The sequence below is a fragment of the Oryx dammah genome, unplaced genomic scaffold, assembly GCF_014754425.2.
Source record: "Oryx dammah isolate SB20612 unplaced genomic scaffold, SCBI_Odam_1.1 HiC_scaffold_2, whole genome shotgun sequence".
NCBI lineage: Eukaryota > Metazoa > Chordata > Mammalia > Artiodactyla > Bovidae > Oryx > Oryx dammah.
In genome coordinates, this window is record NW_024070186.1 from 10330003 (window position 1) to 10347674 (window position 17672).

The 17672-nt window shown below is 48.3% G+C and overlaps 1 protein-coding gene across 2 annotated transcripts in view; it reads left to right on the top strand.

The window, feature by feature from the left end:
- The window catches only part of RUNX1 (RUNX family transcription factor 1), a 269301-nt gene that overhangs the window by 213217 nt on the left and 38412 nt on the right, over positions 1–17672 (top strand). Inside the window, exon 7 of one of the 2 annotated variants that reach the window (XM_040264316.1) lies at positions 12092–12283. The exons of the other annotated variant lie outside the window; for it this stretch is intronic. Coding sequence (XP_040120250.1) covers positions 12092–12283 — 192 coding nt within the window. The remainder of the gene's footprint in view (positions 1–12091; positions 12284–17672) is intronic. 2 annotated transcript variants of the gene reach the window in all.

Consider the following 17672-nt stretch of genomic DNA (forward strand, 5'->3'; position numbering starts at 1 on the left):
GAATTGTTGGATGTTTCTGAGCGAGGCTGTCTTCCCCTCCTTTGCCTCTTCACAGCCTTATGGGCTGTTCTTCACTACCTGCCTTACCTATCTGCACCATCTAGCCGCAAACAGCTTGGGTTGACCACACCACTTCCCTATTGAAAGTTAATACTGTTTGACTCATTCTGTGTTACTAACCTGAAGCCAAAGAAAACAAGCCAGAGAATAACCGGCTTGTACGGGGCTTGGAAGGCTCTCAGAGGCCCTGCTTTCAAAATCCTATACAGTAGCTTTACTATATCTCTCCACCGCAGCTGCAGAGAAAATGAAGGAAGCAGAAGTGGTTTCAGAAAAAGAAAAAAAAGTTGGGTGTGGGGAAGAGACCCAGAAGGGAGTGAGGTGGGGGCCGCCCTCTCTGGCTGAGAAAAGACGGGGAGTAACCTGCAGTTTATGAGGGCACCCTCTCCCAGTAGAGGCTGTGCTTTCACACACCAGAGTGTTTGCACAGAAGAGGGAACCATGGACGGAGTTAAAAGGAGAGAAGTTTCAAAACACCCGTCGCAAAGTCGGTTCTCCTGTTGGTGTTGGTAGCAGAGGCTAGCGGGGAAGCTGGTCCCACAAGAGTCAGCCTTGCAGAGACAAGAGTCCCCAGGTGAAGACGAAAGGAGGAAGGCCTGCTGTTTGCTGCTCTCCAGTCTGGAAAGGATTCCGACAGGAGAACGGTGCAAGGGTTTTGGAGGGAAATATCGATACCCTTCTTGTCCGTCCCTCCAGCACTGGCTCAGATGGGGTCATCAGGGTGAATAGCGGGCACTTGTGTCTTGGCATAAATAGAACTTTCCCTCCCAAGATCGCCTGGCAAGCACAGGACCAGCGTTTCTGTCATCATGCAACGCCTCTTGGGGAGTCCCGAACAAAGAACCACCACCCTTTCAAGTAGCTGAGGGGGGAGGACCCCCACCGATGCTGTTTCTCAGCTGTGTGTGGGCAACAGTGGGTAATAACTTAGCCTGAGTGAGACCAGTATGCCCCAAATAACCTGCCAGCTTTTTCTTTAGATGGCGTGAGGTAGGGATAAGGACAGGTTGCCAACGACTGCTGGTTACTATTGGCTTTCTTAAGAGCATGTGGTCAGTGACTGATCAGAGGGCCACTGTCCTTTGGCACCTGCTTGGCTATCTATTAAACGACTTGGGCGAGGGCTTTGAGTTGGCCTTTTGGCCTCCGGCTGCTGTGAGGCCAGCCCAGAAGTCAGCGGGCATTTGTGACGTTAGAGAAGATGGGAATCAGATGCTGTTCACTCCTGCCCCTCCCCTGCTGTTGGAAAAGGCCCCCCACCCACCCCACATTCACCATGGACCAACAGGAGAGCTTTTAGCAATGAGAGGCGATTTTTCCTTACATTTTGAATTTTCCTTACTGCTGTAGGATGTACGTCCCTGAGTAGGTCTAGCTTAGGAAGGGGGCTGGACATCTATTTATTTATTCTTGAATGCATTCATTCATCATTCATTCATTCATTCACCCGGCATTGGCTGAGGCATACCATCCCACCTCCAGGGCCCTCAGTTTACCGCAGCCCTGTCTGAACAGGCTGGGGGCCCTCTGTCTTTTGTGCATAATGTGTGCAGGTCTTGGAGGGGAGTGGAGACCCACAGGGGTGTCAGAAGGCTTGTGGGAGACCAGCATCACCCAGGCAGCTGGAGGGGACAGGTGGAGCCTATGGACATCTGGGACGGTGTCCTTCCTCCAAGCCTGCCTGCCTGTCTTCCCCAGGCTAATACTTTTGAGGCTTGGACTCCACAGCCAGGTTCATGCCTCTCAACTCGACCCCTGCTTCACCACCAAAAACACATCCTTCCAAAGCCACCTCCCACTCACAGAGCCTGTCCTTCTGGGGAGGAGCCCCTCAGATTAATGGATCCACACACTCCCAGGTACCACCCTGGGGTTACTTTTTCTTGCCCGTTCATGGGGTTTTCTGCAGACTGCCCCTTTCCCAAGGACAAGCTGACAGTACTTGCAATCACAAGCTTGCAGAGGAGAAAGAATCTCGAACTTGTGAGCTGTCTGCACCCGTCCATGGCAGTTGCCTCCCCTGCCCCCGCAGAGGGCTACCTCTGGTCAGGAGCGCAAGAAACTAGGCGGGTCCCCCGCCCTAAGCTGCAATTACCTCCTTAGTCACCAGACAGAAACAGGGGGTAACCATGGTGACCGATGACTACCCGTCCTGACTCCTCTGCTTTCAGGGGGCCTCGGGTCTCCGAGAGCTCGTGGGGATGAGCTAAGAATCCCACTGCCTGTCACCGTGAGCCTGGCACTTCAGGGAAGCCCATTTTGCTTTGTGTTTTTGTCCCGCGAATTCTGAGGGCACAGTTTAGCAGGGGGTGGAGGGGGCAGGCCCTGTGCAGCCCTTTGGCCTCAAGTCAGGGTTAGTTGTTCTTGTCGTGGTCCCAGCCGGCTTCACTCTCCACTTTCTACACCTTTCCTTTCAGGCTTTGCTCTAGCAGTTGTGTCTTAGCCTGTTGTCTTAGCCTTAGCAGTTGTGTCTTAGCCTGTGTCTGCGTACATGAGACACTGTGTGTGTGAGTGTGTAGGTTGGGGGGGATACTCTCCAAATACACAAGGAAGCTCTAGCAGTGCCTTGCTTATGTGAGGGTACTGCACTCAGCTCCACACAAAAGGCCTTTTATCCATTCTTTTTATCTTTTTGTGTAATGAAGGAAAAAAAAAGAGAAGACCAGTTTTACAGACTGTTTAACTTCCCATAACACAGCTCTCCACACAAAACTCTCTATGTTCCATGATGATATTTTTCCTCCCTAAGTAGTTTTTCTGAGCCCTCTACAGTTTCATTTCAGCTAAAAACTGTCGTTCAAATTTCCTTTGCCCTGAATAATCCTACTTTCCCACAATCTAATGGAGGACAGTTGGTTGGCACCAGCATTCAGCTGGTCAGTCAGTCAGCCAGTGAACGTTTGTTCAGTGAGCCTGCTGTGTGCCAGGTACTCTTCTCTGCACTGGGGATACAGCTGTGAAGAAAAGGGACACAGTCCCTGGCTCATAGAGCTTGCAGCCTAGTGGGCAGAGACAAACCATAAACAACATTAATAAATGCTGTGGAGAAAACCAACGATAAAGGTATTGGAACTGGCCAGGTTGGAGAAGGTGCGGCTTAACCTAGGGTGTTCAGGAATTCCTAAGGGAGAAGATGAAACTTGTGTATCTGGAGACTAGATGTCCTGGGAAAAGGAAACAGCAGGTGCAAAGGCCCTGAGGCGGGCATATAGGAGCAGTCATAAGGTGGCCAGTGTGGCTGGAGCAAAGCAGGGAATCCAGTCTGTCTGCCTTCTAGTCTAGAAACTAGGCTTAGCAAAAGCCAGCCTGACCTTTAAAGTATGTACATCATGCCCTGTGAGGAGCCAGTGTAGGACCATGGATGGGAAGACCCAGGATAGACAAGCCCCCACCCCCGCCCCCCGCCAACACAGACTCAACGCTCACTCACTTACCTAGAAACAATGACAGACTTTATTTTCTTGGGCCCCAAAATCACTGCAGAAGATGACTGCAGCCATGTAATTAAAAGATGCTTGTTCCTTGGAAGAAAAGCTATGACCAACCTAGACAGCATATTAAAAAGCAGAGACATCAGTTTGCTGACAAAGGCTCGTCTAGTCAAAGCCATGATTTTTGCAGTAGTACAGATGTGAGAGTTGAACCATAAAGAAGGCTGAGTGCCAAAGAATTTATGCTTTCGAACTGTGGTGTTGGAGAAGACTCTTGAAAGTCCGTTGGACTGCAAGGAGCTCAAACCAGTCAATCCTAAAGGAAATTGACCCTGAATACTCATTGGAAGGACTGATGTTGAAGCTGAAACTCCAATGCTTTGGCCACCTGATGTGAAGAACTGACTCATGGGGAAAAACCCTAATGCTGGGAAATATTGAAGGCAGGAGGTGAAGGGGATGACAGAGGATGAGATGGTTGGATGGTATCATCGACTCAATAGATGTGAGTTTGAGCAAACTCCAGGAGATGGTGATGGACCGGGGGGGCCCGGCATGCTGCAGTTCATGGGGTTGCAAAGAGTCAGACACAACTGAGCGACTGAGCAATCTGCAAGAGAACCGAAGCTCCTCTCAACTATACCCATCACAGTCCCTGTTGGTGATTCTCCGGGGGTAAACGTCACGTCTATAGAATCGGTCGGTTGAAACCCATGGCCTAGGAAGCGCTGGCACCCTGGTGGCTTCTCCCCCCGCCCGCCCCCCCGGCTCTGTGTGATTTAGAAGGCTCACGCATGAAGGGAAGAGAAGCCGTGTACCAGGCGTGTGGGTGAGGGAGCTGGACAGCTGCACACGTGAGACGATGGGCGTTGATCTCAGCCTTACATTCCTCTGACTGCTGACGGAGGGGCGTGGCCAGGGAACTGAAAAGTACCATTGTTTTCCAACCAATGAGGGAAGCAGGAAGATGATACCCTGGATTAAGGTTCAGCACAGTGATCTTCCTCCCCCCGCCCCCCAGCTGCAGCCCTTGACAACATGTTAGAAAGTTTTTAAGTTGACTTGAATGGCCCATTCCCTCCAGATGCAGCCTTTGGGCCGTCGTGGGGAAGGGGCGGAAACAGAAAGGGGATGTCCTGGCTGGTAGGTCCCAGGAAACGCTCAGTGAAGGCTCCAGGGGAAAGGGGGAAAGGATCTGTGAAAACTGTTCAGAGGGCCGTGGCTGAAACAGCAGCAGACACGGGATAGGAAGTGAGTTTTCAGGATGCCTTGTGCAAAGCTGCCAGCCATCGGCACACCCGAGTAGGGCAGGCCGGAGAAATTCCCGTTTTTGAGTTAGAGTTCTGAAGACCAGCCTGATGGCTCCCAAAGGCCAGGGATCTGCCTGAAAAAGAGACAGAAAGCAAACTCTTGAGCGTCCTAACGTCACGTGAAGTTGTTCAAGAGAGCAAGAGAGCCCCTGCTTAGAGTCGTCGAACAGGATCCGGTTGAGCCGAATCACCGCAGATGTAATTGCTGTGAATGCTTTCAGAGCCCCTTGCAGTAATCCGTCTTAGTCCTTTAATTCCAGGCTTCCAGATAAAGAGGCTGAGCGATGAAGAGACTTGCTCTTGTCCACAGGAAAGTTGGGTGGAAAAGCAGATTTAGGATGGAGAGTTATTAGCATCCAGACTGGCAGTCCCATTTCGCTGGTGCCATGCTGTTTCTCTCAGGGAGAGGGGTTAAATCATCCGTATGAACACCCCCTGGCTTCCCTGGTAGCTCAGCTGGTAAAAAAAAAAAAAAAAAAAAAAATCTGTCTGCAGTGCAGGGTTCCCAGTTCAGTTCCTAGGTCGGGAAGATCTGGAGAAGGGATAGCCTTCTCCACTGAAGCTCACTCCAGTGTTCTTGGGCTTCCCTCGTGGCTCAGACAGTAAAGAATCTGCCTGCAATGCAGGTTCGGTCCCTTGGTTGGGAAGATCCCTTGGAGGAGGCCACTGGCAACCCACTCCAGTATTCTTGCCCGGAGAATCCCATGGACAGAGGAGCCTGGTGGGCTACAGTCCACGGGTCGAACAGAGTGAGACACGACTGAGAGACCAAGCACAGCACAGCCCATGAACACCCCCATCCTTGGAGGGGCTCTGAGGTCATAACCCCTGCATTTCTGGGAAGGACTCATAGGATCCACATAACCCTTTTCTGCTGTTCCCTGAAGCCTCTCCTTAGACAACAGGGCAGAAGTCATTTCCTATTTGAGAATTCTGGGTTCTCCTCCCAGACCCTCCTGATGATTGCAACAGTGACTCACAGGGTCCTCTCCAGGGTGGTGGGAGAGAGACAGTCACAGCTGTCTTCAGGCAGAGTTTTCCCATTTTCAGGCACTCTGTACAGCACACTGAAGAATCTTTAAAAAAAAAAAAAGTTTTTAAAGACCACAAAATAGTTATCACCAAACAAGGCCATCACTCAGTGTCCATGGACACGTAGTCTAAACACGGTTCTGGTAGATTTGGTGTTTTAGTTTCCAGCCCACGACAGATAGGCAGCAGGTTGGAAACACGTGCACGGCAGGGAGGGGTGGCTGACGTTCACCGTCACACTCCCGGGGAACCCCAGCAGCCTCTGCGTCAGCCGGATCTTCTGAACTTGCCGGTCCTGCCCCCAGACCGGCCAGGACATCAGGAGACTCTGATGCACGCGCAGATGTGTGAGACCCAGCTCTCTGGGAGGGGTGCCCCTCACAGCTCTGGCTATCTTGTTCTAAGGCAAGCCAGGAACGAAAGTGGGATGGTCAAGGCAGAGGGTGCATGTCGCGCAAGTGCCCAGGGTCCGTCCGTGCGACGGACAGCCACGGGACGCTGGCTCTGATCACGTGGGAGTCAGGGAAATGGGTATTTCTAAGTGCGTGGAGCGTGAGGTGGGGGGTGGGGGTGTTGAGGGAGTGGGTGTGTTTTCAGACCTGCTGTTTGTCTAGTTGGCTGTGTGAGATTGGGTAAATGAAATAATCTCTCTGAACTTCACAGCCACGTAGGAGTTTAACAATGAAGCTAATTCCTCTAGCCTTTCAGTTTGGAAGGACTTCAGCCTTGCGCTGTTCTCTAAGCTTAATGGTATGGGAGGAGGTGGAGGGAAAGTTGGGCTGCTTGTTCAGTCACTCAGTCATGTCTGACTCCGACCGCGTGAACTGCAGCCCGCCAAAGTTAGGCTACCCGTGTATATGTACCACTGGGTGATATATAAACATGTGTTATAGTATGACTCATTTGAAAAGACCCTGATGCTGGGAAGGATTGAAGGCAGGAGGAGAAGGGGACGACAGAGGATGAGATAGTTGGATGGCATCACCGACTCGATGGACATGAGTTTGAGTAAACTAAGGAAGCTGGGGCTGGACAGGGAGGCCTGGCATGCTGCAGTCCATGAGGTTGCGACTAGTCGGACACAACTGAGCGACTGAACTGAACTGAACTGAACTGATAGTATGTATTCCTATAGTAACATATCTCAGCATATGTTTTTATGTATTGTGTATATAATGTATATACAATCTATGTATTATTATGTAATTAGATATATAAATCTGTATATATAAATAACCTATACACAATATGGGACAGTATTTCCCAGTGTTTCATTAGCTAGCAGATGGATAGGTTTGCAGTTAGAAAGGTTTACTTCACCACCTGCAAGGGGCTTTGAGGAAGGATCACATCCATATTCAGAATCATTGCTTTCAAGTCCCAATGACTTTGTTAACCCTGGAGCCCAGAAGTTAGAATATTATACTGGGAAAAATGAGCCATCTTCTCTACTCGTCAGTTTTTCTTCCCTAGTCCATAAAGGATAGCATAGTAAAGGAAGAAATGTTGATGTTTTTATATCCAGATATTGTCATTAGCATCAGATTGATTGGCAAACATCTTTTGAAAAAATACACCCTTTTAAAAGAATCACAGTGAGATGGATGGATAGATGGAGGGAGACAGAGATATACATGGGAGGTTTTAGTCACTAAGTTGTGTCCTGCTCTTTTGACCCCGTGGACTGTAGCCCACCATGCTCCTCTGTCCATGGAATTTCTCAGGCAAGAATACTGAAGTGGTTTACCATTTGCTTTCCCAGGGGATCTTCCTGACCCAGGGATCGAACCTGCATCTCCTGCATTGTAGGCTGATTCTTTACTGCTGAGCCACCAGAGAAGCCAGAGAGGCGTATACACACACATATATAGATGGAGGTCTTTTTGGTCTTTTCACTTTGCATCAGTTTTTCTCAGCTGCTCATGTTGACAGTGCTTTGAGTACATGCCTTTTCTAGTTTTTCTGCTGAGAATCTATCAAGAAAATCAGTACACTTATATCAGAAATATGGACTTACATGTTTACTGTCAGAAAGTGATTCTCTCTACACAAAACTTGACAAGAAAAGATGACAACCTAGTCTTATCCGTTTTCTTTCATAGATGATTGTACACAGACTGTCCCTGACTTAGAATGGTTCTACTTAGAATTTTTTTTTTTTTTACTTTACAATGACATGAACGTGGTGCATACTCAGTAGAAACTATACTTTGAATTGTGAACTTTGATCTTTTCCCGGGCTCGCGATGCATGGTGAGCTGCTTGTGTGATCAGCCATGACCTCTTAGGGATCAACAACGGATAAACTTGCAACCGCCTGTATTCAGTCGACAGTTCTGTTTTTCAGTTTCATTATGCACAGTATTTAATAAATGACTTGAGATGGTCAACAGTTGATTATGAAATAGGTTTTGTGTTAGGTGGTTTTGCCCAACTCTAGGCTAATGTGCTGACAATGTTTAAGGTAGGCTAAGATGTTTGGTGGGTTCAGTGTTTTAAATGCATTTTCAGCCTATGATATTTTCAGTGTAGGATGGATTTATTGGGACATTAGCCATTGTAATTCGAGAATATTGTATTTCAGTTACTTTGAGCCACAGATCAACAATGGTTTCCTGAAAAGGGGACTTCAGTTGTCAGTGAAATATGCATACCCACTCAGCCTTGTTTTCAATAGCAGAAAACTAAAAGCTGGTCTCATTAACCATCACAAATATCCTAACATTTAGGGATGCCCAGTGGGCACCCATTCCAGAAGACTGCAGGATGTACGTCTTTGGAATGAAGTAAAATTTAGCAGATGGGATGAATTAGTTTTTATTCTTTTTGATGGTTGTTCTTTTGGCTTTGTATAGTTTTGCATATATATAAAATTCTAATCAAGTACTTTTTAAAACAATGTGAGAATAGTAATAGAGAAACATAATTTAGGATCACATGTCCCTGTATGACATCTTGAGGTTGTGACTGTGTTCAAGACAACCTTGTAAACATTCACAGTTGACTGCCAACGTGTCCAAAAAATCCAGGCTGCCAACACGCATGTGTTCGAGGCTTCACATAATTTCTACCAGAAGGTTTGATCCAGGGTTGAATTCCCTGTTGCCCTCGAAAGCCTAGTAGTCAGTAAGAAAGAAGAAAAATGAATTTGATAGTGGACATTCTCCATACTCCTGTATTTAAAATTCAGGGAGCAAACTGACATCTTAATTGCACACAGATACAGGAAGCTGGAGACAGAAAAAGCATTCATTTTCCCCAGCTTGAAAGTTTATATCGGAAGCTTCTATATTTCATGCAAAAAAAAAAATATATTGCTCTTTGGCACATGAAATCTGATGGTTTCAGAAAAGAAGAATTAGGTTTTCCTTTGATCTAGCTTCTGAATGCATCAGAACCACACCTTTAATATAATGCTTTTTATCTCCCCTGTGTCTCGGTGTTCCAGCTCTCCAGCTCGAGTGGGGAGGAGGGTCTCAGGGTCCCCGGGAGAGTAATAGCACTCTGACTTACTCCAGGATCACACGCAGGGAGGGTGTGGGGTGAACTCTCACCCCTCCTCCGGCATTAAACTCAGCCCTGAGACTCTCAGGGCTTAGAACAGAGCTTAGAGTGAAGAATTGTTTTCTCTGAGAGCTATGCCCAAACATTCCTGCTGAAGCAGACAGTCATCAGTTAATCTCTGTAAATGACTGCGATTTTGGCAGGTGTCAGCTGGTGCAAAAACTGCTCACACGTTGAAACTTTCTTTTTCAAGCATAGGGTAATGAGAAGGGGTCTCGTTAAAAAATATACATATATCTTGCGTTATGCCCGGCCACAGTAGTGGCTTCCCTGAAATGACTTATTCCTGTTTAGTTTCTTGGTGGCACTTGTTTCCCAAGCTTGGGGACTGAGGTAGACACAACCGAAGGCCTCTCTTCAAAGGCTGACCAGAGGCTCCAAAACACCAAACGCATGTGTTCGGAATGATCTGGTACACATCATTCTCCTGGATTACCTACTGTCCTTGACACGCTGTTCTTCAAAAACACCACTGGGTGCCCAAGGAATGTGCAGTTTTAAAATGGGTACAAACCTGCTAGAAGCCTCTGCACCACCCCTATGGCAACTGGCATTCTTTCTGAGGTGCTAGAACTTTCCAGAAGTATATGTCCTGCTTTCTTCTCTCCTTGACTCCTAACTCCAGGCGCTAGGTGGTGATAGGCATGGAAAGGACCATACTAATGTTCTTGGGATGACGTTTGAGTTGGTAGCGTTTGCTCCTCTGCAAGAAAGCTTCAGATTTTTCAATCTGACTGTCAGGAAGCTGAGAATGTGTCTCAGAGATAAGAGGAGGGAGGAGTCTCCGAGACGTTCCATCCAGATACCACGAACCATGATGGACTGACATAGAATGTTCTAGAAAAAGATTGTTTTCGTCCCTCTGAGGAAAAGGGGTGGCAGGGGTTGTTCTGGGAGCTGGCCCTGTGGCCTTTCACCCACAAGGCCGGTGCTTAAAATACTCAGCGGGTAAGAGGCCTTGCATGTGTGCTGGGCCCACGTGACATGGGCTGCCTGGTTCAGGCAGAGGGCTGTGGGCTGCAGGGGCGGAATCAGAGACCAGATTTGCCTTGGTGACACATGAAAAGAGGGAGCATTGCATTTGAACTACACAAATATTATGCTTAAGTATTTTTCCTCATCTCGGAGCCAAACAGGTCTTGCTCGTGATAAAATCACTGCAGTATAGTGGGTCCTTTTTCTGGTCTGGAATTTGAGACAGCATCAGCTGTGCCAAGGGGCCTGGCAGCAGGAAGAAACGGCAAACCACGGAGATTTGGAACCATAATACAAGTTATAAAATTTAATTTTATAATTGTAACCATTGGGAGCTGGGCTAAAATGTACTTCTCCCAACTCCACTCCCACCCCGGACTGGGGGTGGCAGCGGGGGTGCTGGAATCCAGGGATCATCTTTCTCACTGAGGAGGGGGTCGGGCATGGGGAAGGCCATTGGAGTGTGCTGGCAAGGGGGCTGCTTCCCCAGTCTTGTTTTGAGGTCCCTTGACAACAGAGGCGGGAAGGAGGTGAGTTGTGAAATTGGTCAGTGGCTCTTTCTTCCAATGAATTGGCCAAGCCCAGCCCCACCCCTCTAACCCTCGTGGCTACGTGGGTACCTGGGATCCTCAGCTCTGCTCGACGGGCCTAAATCTCTGCTTTAAAGACATTGTGGAGACCCCCCTGGACATCCATCGGTTAGGACTCTGCCTTCCCACTGCAGGGGGCACGGGTTCAATCCCTGGTCGGGGAAGTAGGATCCCACAAGCCCCGAAGTGCAGTCAGAAAGTAAATACATTTTTAAAAAAGACATTTTGATGAAGAACTAAGGGAGTAAAGAGAAAGCCCAACCCTCCCAGCCCTTCTCTAGTGAAGGGTTTCTGCTCGCATCCTGGTGACAGTGACTTTGACCAGGAGCCAGGCAGGCGAGGACGCTTGCTGGCTTCCGAGGTGCTGAGGGTCCCCCTCCCCACCTTGGATTTCCAGAGGCCCCCTGGGGAAGCGCCTCCACTCTGCTGGCAGCCCACTCTGGGCTCCAGGGGCCCTGGCTGCTGCGAATCTCCGACCCGTGGAGGCCAAGCCCAGGGAAGTCAGCTCCAGGGAAGAGAGGATGGTCTTGGAGAGCTGGCGAGGAGCGGAGAAGGGGCCCTTGCCCCGCACTTAACAGGAAATCTGACCTCCCAGGGCTGTGGTTTGCAGCCACACCTCATTTCCTGTTGGCAGGGGCCTGCCGCTAAACTCCAGGGCCCACTTCGCTGCTCTGAAACCAGCCGGGCTTGGGTGTGTGGTGGGGGGCAAGCTGTTGGGGCTCCTTCTCCAGCCCACAGCTCAGGGCCAAGCAAGTGCCAGCAACGTGCCCCTTCCCCCACTCTCCCGCCATCCACCACCTCTGCCACCAAGCCCAGCGTACTCTCTGCCTTCCACCCCATGCAGATGGGTGCAGAAGGTTGAGGTGGGCGCCCGGAGCCAGACCGAAGGAGTGCCCCATGAGCAATATGACGAAAGAGGTCCCCCGTGTGCCAGCCCCGACTCCCCAGGGGTGCCTGTGAATGAGCAGGTCTCCAGGTCCATGTGGGGCATGGGGAGGAGGTGAAGGGAGAGGGAGGGGAGACCCAGAAACATCCGATTTCTAGCAAATCCACAGTGTACATTTTCTGATCTCTTGCCTCCCTCCTTCCTTGCCTCCCTCTCCCCCTCCCCATCCCCTCCCCGCAATAGGACATCGTCAGAAACTAGATGATCAGACCAAGCCCGGGAGCTTGTCCTTTTCCGAGCGGCTCAGTGAACTGGAGCAGCTGCGGCGAACGGCCATGAGGGTCAGCCCACACCACCCAGCCCCCACACCCAACCCTCGGGCCTCCTTGAACCACTCCACTGCCTTTAACCCTCAGCCTCAGAGTCAGATGCAGGGTAAGTACCCGGACGGAGCCCACGTGCTGCCTCACCCTTGGGCAGAACCCACCCAGACCCATCGTGGCTTCTCCTCCCCACTTCCCTGGACCAGCAAGCAGCCTGGGAGCTTGCTAACAGGAGAGTGTCCCCCTACCCCACCCCACCTGCAGCCCACCCCAGAGCTACTGAGTCAGAGTTGCTTTGTGACAAGAACCCCAGACTGAAAGGCCCTGATACAGAGGATATAGAGAGGGTGTTGCTGAGTCGCTCAGTCCTGTCCATCTCTTTGCGACTCCCTGGACGGTCCCCCGCCAGGCTCCTCTGTCCATGAGGATTTCTTCAGGCAAGAATCCTGGAGTGGGATGACCATCTCCTCCTCCAGGGGATCTTCCCGACCCAGGGATCAAACCCATGTTTCCTGCATTGGCAGGCAGATTCTTTACCACTGAGCCACCAGGGAGGTCATGTATATCCAGATATATATATATATCCCTATGTAGATCATGTCTGGAATTTCTCACGCAAGAGCTCTGGCTTTGCCATTTTCTCACTTAACTTGGCTTGAAGATACACATGGCATGCAACAAGCCAGGTGATGGTCAAGATGTTTCACGTCCTTCCCAATTATTTGTGGGGTTTGTATTTTATGCACATTCTTTTGAAACTATAAGGAAATAGGAGTGTCTGGACGCCACCCTATTCAGGGTATTATTGCAACTAATGAATTTGCAGTCAATCCAGAAGGTGGACTCTCCCTGCTCTCACCACCGTGGGGGTTAGCTGGCAATGGCAAAAACACTGTAAAATACAGTAATTGCATAAAACCCACTGTGCCAAATGAGATAATACCCAGAGTTCATTTACACTGCAGAAAGCACTGACGTCAGTGATTATTTGCTCTGTGATACCATTTCAAATTTCCGAAATGCAGTGGTTTTTCTCAGGGCATGCGAGACACAGCTGTGTACAATAGGATCGCAGTAAGATTCCTTTCTCAAAGGGGCAGGCTTGCTTGACTCACAGGAAAAGATAAGGGGCCCATCTGGGGCAGGTGGATGGCAGGGGACATGCACCTGCCCTTCTGGGACAGCAGAACTTAGATTTCTGGGGTGTTTTCTGTGTTCCGAGCTGTTATTGTGAGATGCGCAAGAATCCCAAGTCCTTGAGGGTTTCCAGCCTATAGCTTTTTTTTTGGGATTAGCACGTGTGTGGCTGTCCAAAGGGAATTCCATCATCTTCCCCAGAGCCTGATAGCCCGTGCCATTCGCTTTCACACTCATGTCTCTGGGGAAGGTTCTTTTATTTGCATGAAAAATTCCTAGAGATCCCCCTCATGTAAGATCTTATGTGGACAGCTGTCAAGGGGTCTTTCTGTAGATGAGCCCTTTGGTGGACAGCAAAAACCCAACTTTGGCTTTGGGAGGGCTGCCTCTCCAGTTGCCTCTGAGCTGCATTTAAGAAGAGGTCCCACGAAACCATTGGCTTCCTGGTGCTTTGTCATCGCTTACTCATTCAAAATATGCATATTGATTTTTTGAAATTCCAAAATGCAAGCATGTATGAGAAATTAGATCAAATGGCACATTAAGTGAGATGGGCTTGGCGGGGCGGGGGAATTGCTGCTTTTCTTCTAAATAGAATAAAATTATTTAGGAGGTGGCTGGATCTTGTGTTTAGGGCTGTTTACATGCGTGTCATCTGCAGGATTCCACTTGTAACATTCAAGGGGAGACTTCTGTTTTCTTATCCTCTCACGGCGTCACTGACCATTTCTACTTCTGGGCTGATAAAGGAATTTGCTTTTTTCTACTGCTCTTGAAACCAAACTTATGAAGCATTTTGAAAGGCAATGGAAACATAAACCACACGGGGGCCGGTGGAAATCATCACCAGGAGTCTGGCTTGGTTTCGGTTTTGGTGAAGAGTGAACCAGATCTGATTTCTCTTCCTGGTCAGATACACTCTCTTTACCGAAAAGAAAATGGTGGGCTTGGGGGTGGGGTGTTGAATTCTTATCCTCAGCCATCAGCAGCTCTCGGTCTGAGGCATTGCCACTGACGGGCATTCCTCAGCTTATTGGAATACTGTATGCTTAGCACAGTATCAGGTTTAACCCCCTTTCTTGTTCCTTTTAAAAACTTTTTTACTTCTGCAACCTCTAAGTAATAATAACTTGCTTTGAGAGTGCCCTGGAGTCTTAGTTGCTACTCTATAGAGAATGTGTTAACTATGTCACCGATGTCCTTTCTTTTCAAAATGTGATTTGCCGTTCAGGACATCACTTGTAAAATTGTAGGAACAGCTTTTAAAAAATAAGTATCTGGGAGAGTTTTATGTAAAACGACTTTTCCTTTCTTTGTTCCCATTAGAAATCTAATGCTTTTTTACTTTCGTCCTGTTTCGAGTAGACCCTTGGGATTCCCCACCCCCCTGAAATTAGAAAGTTAACAGGAATCACAGTAAAGTCTCTTTCAGCCAAAACCTTCATTTTGTTCTTGATGAGTATGAAAATGGTTATTTTCCCAGCTTAGCACTAGAGCTTCTATATTATATTTAAGAAGATGCTTTGTATAAAAATTCAGCATGTGTTTATGGCTCTCTTTGAAATGGCCGCAGTAATTGGAAGAAAAACATCCCCATAGTATTAACAAGAGCAGTTTTACAGCCGTGCCGAACCAATGGGTGGCTGTTTTCAGCCTGGTGGAATCGTCAGCAGTTAGGGGCTCCGAGAGATCCCGGGTCAATAGGCTGATGGACCCGATCTTTCTCAGGCTTCATCGCAGGGTCATGCCTGGCACTTTAACTCCTTCAGTACGAAATCATAGATCTAGGATACTGCCTCTATTTATCTAGAATCAGATGTGCTTAAGAAGCACTCAAAATAGATACCTCAAATGATCTGAAGCAGGGTACAGATGGAAAAGGGGGCTAGGTTGCCATGCCACCAAACCACTGTTTATTTGTTGAGGTTTCAGCTATAAAAGGGCTGAGGTTAATTTCAACTTCCTACTTTACCAGGTCTTAAAATCAAACAGAAAGCCATTTGGTCATGGCTGCACGTTTAAGCAAGTCAGGACATTATCACGCACTTGTGCGGCCGTTTTAGATTTTTTTCCCAGTCACAGGAAAGAAAACTCGACACACGTTCTTTGAAAGATGGACCAGGCAGAGTCTAGACAAACAGGGAGCTGCTGCCACCGCGTCAGCCACACCTCCCCTTAGAGATGGCTTCAGGCAACCCGAGCAAGTAGGTTTAAGAATCTGACTCCTGATTTACAAAAATGACGAACCACATTTAAGCCATGTATGTAACTCCCTCCTTTCGGGGAAAGCAGAGACAGGGTGAAATCTACTGGTGTAGAAAACTGTCAAAACCAGAGAAACTTAAGAAGCCAAGTTTTGTTTTTGGTCTGTCTTGCCGTCAGCATCAAGGCACAAGGCTTAACTCTTTAATGGGAACAGTTATCTTTTGGTACAAGTCAGACCTTTTTTTATACATTGTGTTATTCCTACAATCCTGTAGGTGTGGTTTACAGGCAGAGAAACTGGACCTCAGAGGTTAACGATTGCCAGAATTCTCCAAGATTGGAAGTGAACTCAAACGGAGACCCTTTCTGGCTCCAAAACCAGTGCTGGTGGGTGGCAGTTTCTCCCAGGCTCCCACCCTGGGATCAAGGACTTAAACACAGGGCTGGTCAGTATCAAGTAAAACCCCTGTCGCCTACGGGGAGATGGGAGCAGTGCTGGGCTGGTCATTCCCTCAGCAGTCCTGATTAGACTGGGTTCTATTATCATGAGGTATTGATAATAATGAACCATTAGGGCCAGACTCGGGGGTGGGCACCTGAATACTTTCCTGCTTTGGAGACGTGTGTTTTTAAAGGTGGGGAAAAGAAGACTCAACTCAGAATAATAACTCTCTGAGCGCTGCACGCGTGAAGGAAAGATGTGTGGGTAGGCAGAGGGCTTCTTAGCCGTCCATTCACTTTACTGGGGCAACCCTTCCTGCATGGAAGGCTCTCTTTGTGGGTTTCAGTGGCACCGAGGCCTTCTTAACCTCTAAACCCCAGCAACATCTGATCTGCCTGCAGGAGTGTGGGTGCTCTAAGACTTTCATATGGCTGATGGGGTTTTTGACCTCTTAAATCATCTCCTAAATTTTAGTATTCCAAGTTATTTTGTTTTGCTAGTGATTTACCCTAAGTTACTTTGGAAACACCATTTTCTGGCACTTACTATCTGGGCAGCTTTTTGAGATACTGAGTTGACTTTGTTTCTCAGCCATACTGGGTTACTTACGTCAATCTTTGTCAGCTGGATTGACCAAAGAAAAAAGAAAAAAAAAATCTTTTCACTTTCTGTAGGAGGAGAGAGAAATTCCCTTTCCAGCCTTGGGGGTAAAATAAAATGCACAGTGTCTCTTCCCTTCCCTGTGCCCCCCACCCCCCTCTCTGTTTCTCTCTCTTCAGCAATTCTAGAAGTGAAAACAAAGTAGGGAGCCGGGAACGGTTGCATTACCGTGGACGTTGCAGTCAGTCATTCTCCTGTGTCAACCTATAAATGGTCATGGTTACACAAAGCAAAATATTGAGGGTGCTAGAAATCAACTTACAAGACATGCTATGAACATGAAAAGGGAGTGATCTAAACGTAGCCCTCTTATCTAGGTGTAGTAGAGTTTGAGAGCCTGGCAAGGTCTACAACAGCAGAATCTTACACGGAAAACAAGCCTGGATCAGGTGTTCCCATGAATAAATAAACATAAATAAATGTAAGAAGGAAGTGGGGAAAGAGGGGGAGGGAAGGAAGGAGAAACCATGAAATGGACACAAAATGAAGAGCTCTCCTGGGCCCCTCTTCTCACCCATGGGCAGAGAGGTTACAAGGTGTTAGAACTAGATGACTGGAGAGAGTTGGAGGAACTCAGAACTCAGGTCCTGTTTTCCATCTTCTTGGCTAATACAATGTAGAAGTATTAAGGAAAGCTTGAAAAGTTCATGCCCATCAGTTGCATCATAGACATTTAAAAACTTTGGGGATGAAGGATGGAGAAAAAGCTAAGTTTTTGTTTTGTTTTTCCGTTAAAAAAGGCCCTCAGGCCTTGGCTTCCTAGTCCGCCTATGGTTTCAGCAGCGCGGGCTGCCCTTGCTTTCCATCCGAGACCTGGGGTGACTTACAGAGCGGTGCTCAGTGGCAGCCCGCCTTACTTTTTCTCCGCACTCTATTTATGGACCGCGTGGTCACCAACACAAAACTCCCTTGAAGAGTGCTGCTCCAATGCCTGTGATGTATTTACAAGCACCTCTCAGCTAAGTACTTAATAAACCAGCCCTTCAAAGGAGCTGCCAACCTGGCGAGCTGTCAGCACCCTAGTCATCATAAACCACATTTTAGCAGGACCGCGTTC